Consider the following 17,242-nt stretch of genomic DNA (forward strand, 5'->3'; position numbering starts at 1 on the left):
AGATTGTTCTTTCTTGACGAGCTGAAGTGGTTTAGGCCAGGTACACCCACACAAAAGATTCCTTCATTCCAACAAATCTGGATAGTTAAGGGTTACGTAACAAAGCTTTGAGATATCAAATATTGTTTGCGTCAGCTGGGGCGATGAGCCAAACAGGACACATCAACCCACTGCTGCCCTTGCCTCATCCTTCCCTCCCCATTTAGCTCTCCTTTAGCTTCGAGCAGAGTCAGCATTCATTAAGGCAGCAGGAAAAATTACCCTCAGCATACCCCAACAGTTCTAAACTTTGCTGCTCCTGAGGAACAACTTTTTTCTAAACTATGCAGCAGGAAATGATTATGGTTAAAAACATTTATTTAAAAACACTGTACAAGAGTTGACTTCACATTTTCCTAAGATAACCGCTGGTCTTCCACATACTGAAATCATATGTGGCATCTCTTTGCTTGTTGCATTCCACACCGGTTTTAAATGCCCATGCAAGATATTCAGAAGAAGGTGAGATTTTACTTTAGTTTTGTCCATTATGAGCAATGAGTCTTTAATGGTAAGTGACCTTATACTTGGAAAAACTGACAAGTGAAGACAATAAACCTCACTGTAGCTGCACCTTTAGCTGTCGTTCAAAAAAGCAGAAAAAGACATTTGACATTAATCAGACAGACTTCTGCCTCACAGGTTGTGCGAGTCCTCCACTCTACGAACGCCTCATCAACGTCAGAGCAAGTGGGATCTGATCCAGATGCAGCACTTACAGTAATTGAGTACTGCCCCCCTTTAGAAAAGCCTCATTCAATTCTCAATACCACCATGCGTTTCCGGACATAGGTGCTGAAAGACTGCAGTCAGCACGACATACAGAATATTACTTAGGGTTCTGTGCACAGGATGATAAGGGGTTGAGAGGAAAAATGATAAAAGGACACTCTTCAAATTCATTGGAAGATGTACATCTGCTAAGTAACATCTACGGCAACAAAAAAAAATATATACAAAATAACAATCAGCATCTGTAAAAACATCTAAATATTCAATTTTAGTTTACACTAAGTTTAAAATATTTATTCAGTGTATATTTCATCGACTTATTTTGATGAGCTTAAGTGCTGCCCAATGTCTCTTGCGGTGGGATACGCAGCAGCAAAGTCTTACTATTGTAAATGCCTGACACACCCTCTAGGTAGTGGTTCTTCCAGTTCTTTAAAATGACCAAGAGAATCAGTGCTGAACCTCAACAATCTGTACCACAGTCCTGGAAAACGCTGAAGGGTCCATTTCTTCCCCACACAGTGAGGTTGCGGGCTTTGACGGTTGAAGGACAGTGTCAAGACGTGACTCGTAGCTGGTGTCGTGCATCCAGGTGCACGGCATGTGGAGGAGCTCCTTGTCGAGCTCACAAATCTGCTCAGTGGGCAACAGAGGAGGAGCAGAGGTCGGTCCAAGCCGTGACAGCAGACCACAGTCCCAGTCAGAGTCTGATGATGATGGAGAGAGCGTGGCTAAGTCAGGGATGAGGGCTGACTCGATGCACACTGAGGTGGAGTGGGATAGTGAACATTGGGAGTCTTGACTGAAAAACGCACTGTGAGATTTATCATTGGGGAAGTGGAGTGGAGGATCACAAATCTTTGCTTTTGAGGAAAGTGGCCGTGATGGATGACCAGCAACAGAAGTGCTGCCATGACCTAAAATGTCCACTTGAATTGGTGCCCAAGTGAAATTCTGTACAGTAGGAACACAAAACGTGGTAAAAGTCTGTTTTGAACCAAGTTTTTCCAAGGCGCATGTTGAAGAGACCTTGTCAAATAAACTTCCCTCAGGTTTTGCCAGAATGTCACTTTCTGGTTTTACAGATAGATGCCCTTGTTCAGTCCAACTACTGCTGTAGCCACATTTCACTGTAATTCTCCTCCTTTTGCTTCGGCTGTGTTCAGGGCTGGCTGATCTACAGCGCTTTTTGGGGTTTGGTGCAGTCGCTGACTGTCGAGGCAGGGAACTAGATCTACGCGACAACAGCGTAGCACACTCCAAACCATTTTTGGTGGAACATGTGATCCCACTAAATCCAACAAGACTTTCTTGGTTTGATCCCTTTGCTGTATTTGTCAAAGCCACAGAGGGAAAAAGTGCGGTGGAGATATGATTAGGGACTGACTGAGACACACTTTCTGCAGTGTCCATTTCACAAGGGTGTTCTTCCACAGCCTCCTCTGCAGTGTACGGTTGAGGACTAAGGACAGGAGGCTCTGAATACAGGCAGTGTGGCTCCACAATGTGGAAGGAATAAGGGACTTGTGGGCTGAGGACCGGAGGCAGGGAGTAAGGGTCAGGGGATAGGCATGGGGTTTCAGGGCAGGGGGAGAGATGTTGAGTATCAGGCTGCTGGCTGGCTGAGTTGTGGGCTTGTGGTTCAACATCTGAAACAGGCATGTCGGGACTTAAAGCGTGAAGATGGCTGTCAGGGAGCTGGCAGCCTGTGTTAGTAGTGAAAGGCTGGATGTCAGCAGGTGGAGTGGCTGGTGGATTTGGGACAGGAAACTGAACTCCTGGTGATGGGCTGGCTGGGCCAGAGGAAAGAGGACCCCCAATAGGGCTGGAGATGTTAATATTGAATGATGAACCTCGTCTCTGCAGGGCCTGAACAGCGTGCTCCGTCTCAGCATCAGTGAGAGGCTCCAGTTCACAGACGGGCAAAGGAGTTGGTGGTCTAGGAGGAGGACATAGAAAATACAAATAATCCTTCATTTAAACACGGAAAAAACATTGGGGTTAGGAATGCCACAGTGAGAAATAATTCCCACTGGTTAATAAACAAAGTGACAGCAGTATAAGCGATTACACAAGACCTTTCACAGGAAAATATATTTGTCGATGACGCTCAATATCTGATTGATAACTACTAACTACTGAAGGTCACATATTATGCTTTTATGTGTTTTCTGTCATATCTACAATGTTATTTCAAATAATGAGGTAAATATATTTTAGACACATTACTCCTGAAACATTTTCTGTTAGTATTTGGTTTAAAAACCTTTATTTGTGATTTTTGAGTGTAGAAATTCTGCTATGTTCTATAAGTGTCAACTGCTAACTAAAGTAGCTACATTGCTAACGGCAGTAAACAATGTCATCTTGACTGCCAATGTTGTTACATGTCCGATTGGACATTCTCCCCAAATTCCGGTCACTTTACTGCTGGGACATGTCCGGTTGTGTACTCTTTGGTTTAGAAGCCTTTATTGGTGATTTTTCACGGTACAAAGTCTTGCTATATACTCCGTTGTAGTAGCTCGAGCTTCAACTGGAGATTCCAGGAAGCGCGTTGGCCAATCAGAGCAGACTGGGCTTTTTCGGGAGGAGGAATTAAAGAGACAGGCGCTCCTACAGCACGTCTCATACTGAGGGTGAATACAGTTCACCCTCAGTTGTTTTTAACATTACAGCATGTAAACATGTTCTAGTACAAACACAAAAAGCAAGTATAATCCTGAAAATGCTATATAATAGTTGCCCTTTAATAACTGCTTACTTTGATATCTGGCCTCTATGGACGAACTTCCGCAGCTGCACTGCCAAACGGCAAATAGGCACTTTGATTTTCAATTTGACACCAAAACCTCCACCACTCCGCCATCTTATCGGTAAACTCCTCTCCACCTTAAACTTGCTACTCTGTTCTGAGTAGGGTGGCACGATTTTGACAAAATGTGATATTGCGATATTGATTATGAATATTGCAATATCGATTATGAATATTGTGATCGATATTAATTTCAATATTTTTAAACGTGTAAAATTACGGGAAAACGCATCAAAATAGATTCTTAACAAACAAGTTTTCTTACAACACAAGGTTTATTTCAACTGATAGTCATATTGGACTGGTACAACATGAATAAATAAATAAATAAAGACCATGTCTACAGAACTGTTTTACTGGTTGTACAGTATAAAATAAATAAAGAGAACAGGACACAACTTTTCTTTTGCTTCTCTGATTCGTTCCGTTTTGTTGTCTCTATCAATTTCTTCACTTACACTGTCACTCCGTTGCACACACGTGGTACGCTCCATAGGGTTTGTCACGTAGTGGACCCGTGCGCTGACGTGTACTAACATGTGCAAGTGGCACGGTAACTGGCCAATGAAACATGATCATTATAGCGTTTCAAGCGGGCTCTAAATCAAACACAACTAACCCACACAGCCAACGGACGGGACGCAGCGCTCCACAAAATAAACTAAATATTGCATACTTATTGCAACACTTTCGATAAAATATTGCGATAACGATATTGAGTCGATATATCTTGCACCCCTAGTTCTGAGACTCTGCTGCAGCACGAAGCAGACACTTTCAGTTTATAATTAGAGCGTTAGTCGTCGAACAAAAAATAATTGATATCACCTTTAGTATTTTACAAATTACAGTTTTTTGATGAACATGGGCACTGATATGGTGAACTAAATGGGTTTCATTTCTGTAAAAACAAAACGACGGTGGGCAAGCAATGAAAATCGGTGTATGCCTGACCACCGGAAACACCGACAACCGCAGCGAGCCTAATTGTGGTCCGTTAGGACATTGCTAGGTGATGATCAAAACTCACCGGTTCAGTGTTTCTTCTGACAGTTGAGCTGGATTGGGGTTGAATCCCGGAATCATTTCAGCCACGAGTTGGTCCATCACACTGTAGTTTGAGGGATCCAGCACAAACGCACGGTGCTGATCAGACTGCAAGTGCTGCGAGGGCAAACAAAGAACACAAGTCACAGATGTAAATGTAAACAAAACAATGAAGGCAAAAACAAATCCGCTATGTGCTAACAAAAGTAATTCTTAAAGATGTTCACCTCCTCCAGATTAGTGAAGGGTTGATGACAGCATTCACAGTAAGACAGGTCCTTTTTGCGTGGCCGCCAAGGGGAAGGGTTACACCAGAGTGGGGTTTGAGATTTGTCCTTAATGCTGCTTTCAACTTTTTTCTTCTCCCTAATTTACAAAGAATGAAGAGTACATAATAGACTTTAGAACCCAGACAGTTTGTTAGCAAAACAATGGTCAGTATCCTTCAAATAATGGCAGTTGAACAAACCTGGTTTTATTTTCTACTTGCTCTGTCTGCTTTTCAAACCGAGGAGGAGGAGGAGATTCAAAGGGACTAAATCGGCCCGAGTACCACAGAGTGGGGAATGTCATAGATTGAATATGCAAGGGCTTGTAGCTCCTGGTTAGAGAACAAAACAAAATAATTTAATACACAAGGTCTAAATCAAATAAAAATGTTTTAGCATTTAAAAAGTTATACATGAAAAAGCAAACTGAACATTTGCATGCAGATTAAAGACTTAATATTATCATTCCAATATTTTCAAATAAAAAAATATTTCACTCCACTTTGCAAAACTGAATGTGAGATTACACATCCGAGATGAAGCCCAGCACGGACAATATGTAAATGTTTCAGGCGTCATGGGTTTTCTCACAGAAATGGCCTACACACACATAGCCAGAGCACTTCAATTAACTAAAATGAGAGGGCAAATGAAAAGACCTGTTAGCACATAGAGATCAATTGCTGGAACAGGCAGTGGAGCTTGCAAAAGCCTCATCGAATAGAAATCGTATCCGCTTGAGCTCTGAGCTCCTGGGGAGCTGCATCACTGAGGGGGCTTGTCACATTACACGATGGAACTCCTCAACAGGTTCAATTAAGAAAATCATCTGGGCTGAAATGCAAACCTGCGCCTAGTGGGGTAGGAAACACGGGGACAGGTCCCTGCCACTTGTTGTTTCACTGTCACTCTGTTTGAACTGCATAAAGGATCTAATCTGATACTTATCAACCATGAACCTGGGCAAGCAAAAACAATTCTATTTGCCTTGCTAAATTCTAGCTTGGCTTAATTAACTTGGAATCAAACACAAGATTAAAGCAGCTATGAAAAAATATTTTATACTAACAATGTATCAAATGACAATGTGAACGGGGTCGTCGTAGTGATGAACCTACAAAGAATTATCCACTGAATCTGCAGCTCCCCTTGGCTTTACGGAGCTTTGCAGCGTCTTTCAGTTCATTGTTTAACTTGTTCAGCCTGCAACTTTACTGTTTTGGTTCACTCTCACAGCGTCGTTTTCAGCTGCACAAGGCAGCTGTTTTTAACAAAAAAGCTCTACAAACCCACCGTCCATCACCTGTTCAGCCTAATCAGCAGATACACAGTAAGCGACTAGCTAGTGAACAAAGTGGAGCATTTAGCAGCTATAGAGCCAGATATTTCCCTCAGGTTAGACCTTTTCCCCCCATTTAAATCCTCCCCCGCAACTAGAGAGAAAATTGACAAACAAACAAACAAACATGAACTGCATTGAATGAGGGATGACACTCACCTGCTCATGTCTTCAATTTTAAGATAGGGAGACCTCAAAGCTGCAGCTGTAGACCAGGAGAAGTGAAGAGGTGCAGGCAAACAATTAAATAAGCACTTATACCCACAGAAATACCGTAGGTTTATCGGAAAATAAACACATTAGCAGCGCATATACATCAACTAACCTTTGACAACATGGGGACTTTGTTGTTTGGTGCAAGTCTTCTGCATTAAAAAAAAGAAGTTTAAATAAGACTCATTAACATTAAAGAGCAAAGACTGATGGATTACAAACTCTAACAAAATGTATAACATTTTAATGGGAGCTTATTTAACTGAACTCATTTTTTTAAGAACTGTTTAACTAATTCATTTCTAAATGATTTACTTGCTTGATTTTTTTAAATTTAGAACTGCTATATTTGGATATTTGTTGAAGTGAAAAGACATTCAGCCCAAACATCTTACCTCCGGCCTCTTGTGTATAGCACTGAAGCTCTCTCGAGTCAGCTGTTTCAAATATAAAATGACATCTAATACTACATTAAGGAACAATACAAGACTTTCACACACTGTTCCTTGGTTAAGAATGTGGCATTTCTATGGTGGTTAACAGCAGCCCTCTTCAGCTGGGATCAGTAAGACACAGCAGCACAGAACAAAAACACTCATATAGTGCCATCTGCTGTGAGCAGAGGTTCACTGCACTACAGATATGAACACATACAATCCAAATAATACCTGCAATAAATATGCAGAGGAGGAGAAATCAGTCTGCACAAATCAACTGTGAAGTGTTTGATGGTTATTTATGTGTGCTTTAGAAAGTAATCACTGTGAAACAATCATAAAGTAAGCTTTATTTATCTCTACCTACTGTACAATGACAGAATCAAGTAGCTAAAAAACACAAGTTCTGCTGGTATACAGATGGACTGGAGTATGTGACGTTAGCTGTTCACTGAATATAACGTAAAAGCCCCGCACATTTATAGTACTTAAGGTAATTGTTATGCATTGCTCCCGGGTTGACCCAGGTGATCTCTGAATTGTCATGACCAGGGATACACCCATGTAGAGCGGCTTGGTTTGAATTTCCAAATGGCGGGTTGAACCCTGATCAGACAACCCTAGCCCAACCCTGGTAGGTGGTGTGAAAAAGGTAACACAGTCCACCTGAGTATAACCCTGGTTGAACCATTGGTGTGAAAGGGGTATAAGAGTTCCCTTCAAATCATGTTATTAGTCAAAAGGATACCATCCACATACAAAATCTTCACTCCCCAAGATCGAGCATTGGCCAAAACACTGCTCCCCTGCAGTCGTTCCTACAAGACAGATCCATCAGAAACAAGTCAAGATAACAAACCATGTCAGTCCTCAGTATAACACCAATATTTACAAAAATAAAGCCCACAGATCTGCAAGATAAAACAGCTGCACTGACACTTACATTGTTGCGAATGGCTTTTTCAAGCAAGGCCTTCCCACGGCTGCCACAGGGCTGTAAAGAAAAATACAGCACAGATATACGTTTCATTCTGGGTTATACTTCGTCCACTGGGATATTGTCCAAATGAGTTGGTAATGAAAACGAGATCAATAACCAATTGTTTTTGTTTGGTATTTGTTTTTGAATGGTTGCATGTAGCATTTCTCACATAAATATATAACAATTTACACTAGTCACAACATATTCACCTGTATCAGGGCAATAGATGGCATATCGAAGTATCCATTTTTTTTTGTATTCTACAGCAAGAAATATATTTTCTCCTCAACACAGAAAGAGAGGAGTTGCATTTGATTTCTGTTACAATACATCAATTAGGAAAAACATTGCAGCCCATATAAGTTAATTCAATAGAATCGGCTGTTTGGTAAAATTGACCTGACCTCAGTAATATTTAGCTTTAACCTTTTTGTGAGTTTCTCTTGCCAATTATCAGGATAATATTTCTTAAGTACCAACACTGTTGTTAGCTGTAAAATATTTTAAAACATGCATGGGTGATGCTCAGTACCATTGGTCTAGGAGTTCCGGTTCGCCGTTTGTCCCTGCTGAGGACACACTCTCGCTGCATCACAGGACGTTGAGCCTCTTCATTCATCCCCTTTGTCCCTGCTTTGGTGTCAGTACAATTCTCCCCCTTCAGGCCCTCTGGGCTTCCAGTCACAACAAAGCTCACATCCTTGTGCAGGAAACTCTCGACCCTCTTCAGAATAAGAAACAAAAAACAGTATTAGCTCATCAGTTTCTGCTGAGACATCTGTCATAGTCAGATCTTTATCTTTACTTGTACAAAATCTAACTTGAACCTCAGTAGGTATACAATTGATTTATATTCAATAACAGTATTAGTTGGAATGTAGTCAGTTTGGCTACTCTTTAAATTCGTTTGTCTGCTGAAATGATCAGAAACGATGAACAGACTACTCATCAATAGCACAAACATTTGCTGTACAAAATTGAATTATACAATTTAGTACAGCAGGTAAAATACAGTAAACAAGAGCAGCTCAGTCAACAGCTAATCTTCAATAAGTGCTTTCTTCCATACTCCTTTCGGTTCAAGATAAAACCTTCTTGACAACTTAAAAAGACAACAACAAAGCAATGTTGTAGTGCTGTATACTAGCACAAAATTAAAAAGTACGACGATACACACAATTGTCACATTTTATGTTTCATAAATGTTTTTGCAAGAATGTGATGTACTGTTAGTAGCACTTTTGGCTACTACAACTTTTTCAAAACTGATTTTTCTCTTGACTTTGAAGGCAGCCAAATGTATGCAAATTGATGGTGCAGCCACATTCTTGCATTACTGTTTATCCCTAAAGTGTCACTGCCTAGATCAAAATCTGATAACAGTTGTTGTATATAAACAACAACCACCACCAATGTTTACAGCAAGGATCCACAGGCATACTGCCTTTAGCTTCACACAGGCTTACTCCTCCTAGAAGAAATACAGTCTCCAGAAGCAGGGCTGTTGGGCGTTTTTTTACACTGTCCAGGTAGAAGGTCTTCCCCTCCAGCTTCTTCTGCCCAGGACACAGTGAGCCCAGAAGGCCTTGCTCCTCCGCATACTGCTGGTGCTGCATGGTCCTGGCGCAGTAAACTTTACCGAAAGACACCAGGACCCTACTTAAAGGAGAGAACAAACACAAGTGTTAATAAAATGTATGCATAACATTTGACAGAGAGCATATTAAAAACGCAAGGCATGTAACGTTAGCGTTACTTTACTACCAAACTACAACAGCACAATTACGTTAAATGCATTATTAACCTAGCCACCTCCCTGGCTAGATAGCATACTTAGCTGTAACGTTAATTCGTTCGTTAGCGTTAGCTGACCTAAGTTTAGCATTTTTCAATATAGACAACGCCTGGGCCACCAAAACGATAGTTTGTAATGAGGTTTAATAGTCTGTTAAACAGCTTTCCACGTCGTCGGGGCGAAAAAGAAAGAAAGAGCCCACTTACTTTTTGTTACTGTGCTGGAGAACTGCAATAAAGAAAGCAACCGCCGCTTTTTTTTTTAAAACACGACGAACGTAAAGATAACGTCACATCCGGAAAAACGCTGCCTTCGCGTGCTGGCAACAGACTTCTGAACGACCCTTCAGAATGGTCTTTAATCTTTTGTAATTAAGTAAAATTAAATTGAAATTGAGTCTGATTATTAGGCAGCTCATAACAAGTCATCCTCTCGAGCAATAACGTAATCTAAAAGTCAATGGTTGTATTTGTTGTTGTTTTGCCAGCTGGAACCTCAACCTCAAGTGGGAAAATACACATTTTATCAATTCTTGCCCAGTAGAGGGCAACGTGTCTGTGTGTAAATGAAGTAATCTCATTTAAGAAACTACATTGGCAACTTGAATCTTTATACTTGCCTTCATCTAGTAAACTGTAACCCATATATTTAAATGGATTAAATATATTCATTATGAGTAGAAAATTCAACATTCCACCCACTGGATGATTTAAACTTATACATACAATATTAGACTTAGACTTCTCTTTATTGATCCTTTTGAAATTAGATTTCCAGCAGCAGATTTCAGCAACTTACAAAACACTTGTATAGAAAATAAAGAGGTATAAAAAATACAGTATAGAAAATACCGTATAAGAATAACAATAAACTTTTAGCTAAATATAGGAAGTAAAAAAAATAAACAAACAGTAAAAAACAATAAACTGCAGATAAATATATAGGACTGTGTATGGCATTGTGTTATTATACAGTGAATAAAAGACATTTAGCATAAATTAGCAGTTAAGAGCAGTCAAGGTATGTATGTGAGTAGAGTAGTATTTTATACTGTCATGACACAAACATTGTTAAATGTAAGACAAAGACCACAAGGCAAATACCAATTGTTTATTCAAAACATGCACTTTTTGTTCATAAAAATATTTTTCACAAAACACTGGCACAGTGCAAAGGACTAGCCTTAATGACATTTCAATTTGAAAATCTGAAAATAAAAGTATGTATAAATGACAAGGAATTCTTTATACCAAACCTGGGGGGAACAGAACACACAGATGCACTAGTTACGTTCTATCACGTACATTACACAAACTAATGGACTAATGGTGGAGAAAACCTTCATAGCATAAACTTCGAACAAACAAAAAAGATATGTCAAAAAATGTAACCGCTTGACAATAAGACACTGACAACAGTTTTAACAACAGGGTTAGGTCAAACACTTCCACTAACCAATTCATTTCAAAATCTGTCAACACATTAATTAACTTCTTTTCTCTGTCCCAAAAATACACAGAAGTCGTTAAATTACCAACTGAAAACATACTCTCTCATTTTTAATGGCTGATCTAAACCTGGTTTTGTGAAAATAAGACAATTTTGCATACTCAGAAACAATATCGTGCAAAGCTTAACCCCTGGATGGGATATGAAACTACTCACGTAGACAGTAAGACTTAGCTTCTGTTTTCAGTCCATAGTGATGAGGACATTTGACTGGCTAATTAAGGCACCTGAGGTTACAGCATGGAGGCCTGTGCATATTCACAGGGATTCAAAGACAGCACCAACATCTTTCTGCAAAAGCTAATTAACAAAATATAGACATTTTCTACAGAGTAGCAACACACATGCATTCAGACTTAAAGGGTTACATCATCTTCAATGGTTTTCTTACAATATTCCATTTCTGTTCCATTTATATATTAGTAGCAGAATCTACTACTACTTGTACTGTACTACTACTTGAGTTTTAAGGCTACTTAAACCTGAATACTAATACACTATACTGACTTACTGGCAAAGTATATATATATATATATATATATATATATACTATTAATTATCTCTAGGGCTGTTTAGGTTTATATATTTCGCTATCAGTGGACTGGTACAAGATAGATCCTGACACTAATAATCACTTATTTCACCTTACTAATTTTAATGGTATGAATACTATTGAAAAGAATGTAAACTGGGTGCCGTGCCCATTTTTTATAAACAGTGTGGACCCACAAACTAAATACTGTGTTGGTCTGAGAAGGCTTTGCATTGTTTAAAAATAACAAAAACATAAGTCGCAGTCTGTATTTCAGATCCACTCTGAACCATTTATGACTCCATATTTGCTGCTACTACTGGTGCTGCTGCCTCTGTCCGCGTCTGCCTTGCTTGAGGTGTGTTTGGAGGCCTGCCGGTGTTTACGTTCACGGTGAGGCTTGCTGTGGTTATTACAGTGGCTCTGTGGCTGTCTGTAGGCCGGATTGTCAGCCTCCAGCTTGTTCTGAGGATGACGAATGTCCTTATGACCACCTCTGGGGGCATCTCCCATCCCTGCTCTGCAGGGGTTTTCATCATTATTGGTGTACTGCTGACGCTCCTCTTTGGCAATGTTCACGCTGTTCTGCCGGCATGCCATCTTTGCATTAGTGAGATCAGTGATGGGTAGTGGCTGGTTGTGGTGCCCTGTCGATACCTGAAGAGGCTTGATGGCGACGTTGTACCCAGGTGGAGCTGATGGTGCATTCCAAGAAAAAGGGTAGCTGCTGTAATCCTCTCCACTCAATCCCGCCTCATTAAGAGATGCTTGTGCCAGTGTCAGCCCGTACAGCTCATTGTCAGGGAGCTGCACCCGGCGGGAGCGTACGATCTCACAGATGGTACCTATGCCCAGGTGAAGCATCTCCCATATATTGAGTGCCAGACAGAGCACGGAGACTGTGTACATGATGAGAAGGAAGATAGTTTTCTCAGTGGGCCGTGATACAAAGCAGTCCACACTGTGAGGGCAGGGCAGGTCGGAGCACACGTAGGTCGGAGGTACAGCAAATCCATACAGGGCATACTGTCCACACAAGAAAGCCACCTCCAGCAAGGAGCGGGTCAAGAGCTGCAGGACATAAATACGCATCAGTCCATCCTCTTTGATACGTTGACGCCCATCATGGCGCACCTTGACCTTTGCTTGTCCCTCACCACTATTTCCTTTCGCCGCTCCACTACCATCACTCTCCGCTTCTGCCATTTCATAGATCATCGGGTCCTCCTCTTGGTCATCCTCGGCCTCTTCAATGCCCCTATGCTGCTTTCGGCCTGCAAGATAGGGCTTCTTGGGTTTCCTCCGCGAAAATCCCCTCACTCCACCGCTGTCTGCCTGCTCCTCTGCCCGAGCAATTTTGTTGACAGCGTAGCCCAGGTACATGAGTGAAGGCGTGGCCACCAGGATGATTTGGAAAACCCAGAAGCGGACGTGTGAGAGTGGAGCGAAGGCGTCGTAGCAGACGTTCTCACAGCCCGGCTGGCCTGAGTTGCAGACAAACTTGCTCTGTTCATCGTAGTAGATGGACTCCCCTCCTACGGCTGTCAGCACAATGCGGAAAACAATGAGGACAGTGAGCCAGATCTTGCCCACAAATGTTGAATGGTTGTGGATTTCTTCCAGCAGGCGAGTCAGGAAACTCCAACTCATGGTAGTGGCAGGGACAACATACACTTCCTTTTACTTCCCTGTGGAGAGAAAATAAATGATTAAACTCTGTACCATGCAGACAAGGAAATTACCCACATTAATACTAATAATTAATTTATTTAGAGCTTCTTATAGTAAACTATTTTTGCCATTTAAAGACAATCAAAATTTCTGCCCATAACTTTACGGGCACACCTTCCTTCTTAACAGTGTCTGATATGTGGAGAGAAAAACGAAAAACGAATATTTATTAACCTGTCTTTTAGTGTGTGTCTCTCAATTTGTCTATGTTTCCCTCACACACAGAATACACATTTTATTTCTACAAATAAAGACATTACATACATACTCTTCTGCTGCATTCACAAAGTGTTTTAGCTCCAAGCACTTTGTCTTTCCTCCAGTATACATGGTTATCAAATGCATTTCTGCACAATAACAACAAATTTATCCTTGATTCTCTTAATATCTATGCCCCTAAGCTCATGCCTAAACATACCCTTGGCATGAGTACACAAAGGGAAGAGTAATGACAACGATGGAATGTCTAACCATAATTGCTATTGTTAACTGAACGTTCCTGATCATTCAGATGTTCCATAGAATTACAAACTTTCTCATCTGGTTTAAGAAATAAAAGCTTTGTTTTTGTGCTGTAAAATGACTACTGCAATTCTAAAAACCTGAAGGGGAACCAGCAAAATTACTTAAACTATCCACCAATTATGTAATTTAAAAAACACATTACTTTACTACAATAATATATTTAATTATTTATGATAAAGGAGGAAGTACTCCACATAAGGAGTAGTGTTGATACCCATAGTATGAGGGTTAGCATTAGGGGGCTTAAACATTACAGTAAATGTGTTAGCATTTCAAACGTTTTTTAGTAGTCTTTTGTAGTTTGTTGAGTTATTGCTTCAGTAAATTAAAACTGTACGACCTTTATTATCAGACTTCTATCAGCTGTGGAATGTGAATTAACTTCAACTGTAACCACCAGTTATCCCTATTCCCTAATGAATGTGACATGAATTCACATAACAAAAAACTGGAGTAAAGACATTCACTGGTTATCCATAATAGCACTAGCACATATTATGAGACATTAGTATTTCCATACTAACATATGACATTAACCCCTTCCTAACACTACCCTTCTGTGATAGGAGGTACAACATGGGATTTGTGTATTATAAACAAATGTGTTTTACTCTCATATACAGTACATTGCTTTTCAAATATAATGCAGACAAAGAACAGCATGTTTATAATTAATGGATGGAACAACAACAATATGGACTACCACATACTAGCTTTAAATGCGGCTGAGGATGAAGCAGCACACACACACACACACACTCAAATGTCTGAAAAGATGAAAAACAAAAGAATGAAATGATGAAGAATGTATGATTGGTGTAACATGAATACTTTCCTCTCTCAGCCCTCTAATGAACTACATCACATCATACCGTACCTAACCCTGAACAATCTCTGTTTAACCTGCAGACATCCATCTGCCCAAAACCTACGCAGCAGACCTCTCCACGAGTCACTCATGTAAGAGGAAATCTAAAATGTTCAGAAATCTGTGGGGCAGACTATGTCTCCATGTGTGATGTGTATGCGTGTGTATGAGTTCAGAGGGTTTCTTAGGATAGTTTATATTCCAACTATTGAGGCTCCTGCACGGTTGCTTTTAATACCATGCACTTGACATCCATCTACCATCCGGGGATAGAGACAGAGGCAAACAAGGTCCAGTGATAAAGGAACAGCCTTGAGGTTGTTCTATGGCTGTCACTGTATGAAGTCAATTATGTTTTCATACTGTTCGGCAAAATAAAAAAGAAGCTTGTTTCAGTGTTTCAGGTTTAAATCAAAAAGTTATTCTTTCACTCAGCTTGCCATTTTAATCTTAGTGTAACCACACTATTTGGCCAAATTAGGCCTTCTGGCTATTTCCATAGATGTGCCTGACCACATGAAAACGTAACATGGGATTTGTTGTTGTTAGTTTTATGATTGAAACGATTAATTAATGGGTATAAAATTAATCAACCGCAACTTTGATAATTGACTGTTTCCTTGAAAATTGTTCAATAAAAAAAAATGGTTCCAGCTTTTCAAATGTGAGAATTTACTGATTCCCTCTGTTTTATATCAATGTAAATTAAATACATTGTAGGGATGGACCGTTAGTCTGACAAAACAAGACATTTGAATATGTTCCTTTTCACTATTTTATGAAATTTACTCAAAACAGTAATTGATAATGATAATAACTGCTGCCCTAATTTGTTCTGATTACTTATTACACATTGAGAATTAATTGTTATCAAATATATTTTAAGGTGACTATTTTTCAGTATGCAAAACTCTGGCAACCCCAGATTAAAATGTGTTTATACAAGGCTCCCACACTTTTATTGATGCCATGCTGCTCACTGACACTTCATTTATAATAGGCATACTGATATACTGTCGCATTGAGTCAGTGTGCCATTTTATTAAAAAAAACAACCTGCAATGAAACCAGGTCCAGCTGCTGTTAACATGCTCACCTACAGTCTCACTCTGTAAAGAAAAAAAGTTATGTCTCATTAAGAGTCACATGCCCTTTAAAACTGCACATCTGGCCATGTTGTGTAATATACTATTTGAAGGCCCTGTAGCACCGCAATCACCACCCAAACACAAGTCCTGTGGATGGAAAGAAATTGGGAACATTCCTTCACATTGCTAATTTTCAGCTCTGCTCATCAGCAAAGCAAATCATGCTGCTGCACAGCAATACAGCGGAAAGCAATTTAATTGCAAGCCATACAATCAGGAATTTTAGGTCATGAGAAGAATCCTATGTAATGCCTAACCATCCAAACATAGACACAAACATATAGATTTAGATGGAATAAGATGAACATGACATGCCACATGCAAATGATTGCCTTAAAGCTGTTGGTGCCAGATGCTTGTGATAAACACACCATCCTCTCAAACCAGAGCCTGCTGTTAACACTTTTTCTGGCAAGTATCTATGTGAAACCACCGAATGCAGTGATGAAGGACCAGAAAATGAACCCATAAAACTGCAAATTAAGTTCATTCATTCTTTGCAAAAAAAACTGCCACGTCTCAAAATATAGCAACCGCGCCATAGCCCAAGTTGCTAGTAGTGCCACATCGAATGCCTAAAGGTGATACATTGCGTTTTCCCCCAGATGTCTCCCAGCCAGACCAACTGCCTCCAGTTTCCTACCGCGCCAGTAAAATAACTATTTGAGGAGTGTTACTGTAAAAAGCAGCCAGCCTTGTACATGCCTATCTAAGAAGGCTTCAAGCTGTGAACGTGAAGGTTTGTGGTTTCCTTCAAAGCAGTTAAAGTGATGCTCTACCAAAAATCTATCTTTTCAGCATGAAACACTCACCCACACTATTAACTTTAAAGGCGACTGTAAAAAGTTTGTAGTTTGCTGACAATGCACTTCCCTTTTTTTAAAGGTATATTTTGGAGGTATTTTTTTCTTGATGAGAGACATTCTTACAAACTAGAAAACTGACGGGGAAAAGCATTTAGACGTGCCTCATACTGCACACCGTGTCTGTGTGTTGCCCTTTAGACCCCAAGGCCACCAAGATGTCCCAAGACTGGACTTCCTGTACATAAATCAGAGCCTGGCTAAGTATCAGTCTGCTACAACTTCACCTAGCGCACATGAAGAGAAGGGAACAAAGAAATCTGGTGGTAATAACTAGCAGACCTGAGACCGATGACAATAACAAGCAGATACAATTTCTTTCATTACGATGCCTGCATTACCAAGTTACATACGTCCCGACAAACTTACTTTGTCCAGAGGAAATGCTGCAACGAAGG

The 17,242-nt window shown here is 40.2% G+C and overlaps 2 protein-coding genes across 2 annotated transcripts; both read right to left on the bottom strand.

The window, feature by feature from the left end:
• Positions 1-339: 339 nt before the first annotated feature.
• On the bottom strand, positions 340-9,923 carry dbf4b (DBF4B-CDC7 kinase regulatory subunit). Its single transcript, XM_078279666.1, has 12 exons — positions 9,875-9,923; positions 9,340-9,529; positions 8,406-8,597; positions 7,835-7,885; positions 7,640-7,709; positions 6,850-6,914; positions 6,567-6,606; positions 6,401-6,446; positions 5,103-5,234; positions 4,861-4,999; positions 4,617-4,750; positions 340-2,710 (listed from the first exon to the last, which is right to left on the bottom strand). Exons 2-12 carry the CDS (start codon positions 9,487-9,489, stop codon positions 1,222-1,224), a joined length of 2,508 nt encoding a protein of 835 aa, XP_078135792.1. The 5' UTR covers positions 9,490-9,529; positions 9,875-9,923; the 3' UTR covers positions 340-1,221.
• Positions 9,924-11,929: 2,006 nt separating this feature from the next.
• On the bottom strand, positions 11,930-13,360 carry LOC144536222 (gap junction gamma-1 protein-like). Its single transcript, XM_078279245.1, has one exon. The coding sequence runs from the start codon at positions 13,357-13,359 to the stop codon at positions 11,983-11,985; it is 1,377 nt and encodes a 458-aa protein (XP_078135371.1). The 5' UTR covers position 13,360; the 3' UTR covers positions 11,930-11,982.
• Positions 13,361-17,242: the final 3,882 nt, after the last annotated feature.

Source organism: Sander vitreus, chromosome 21 (genome assembly GCF_031162955.1).
Source record: "Sander vitreus isolate 19-12246 chromosome 21, sanVit1, whole genome shotgun sequence".
NCBI lineage: Eukaryota > Metazoa > Chordata > Actinopteri > Perciformes > Percidae > Sander > Sander vitreus.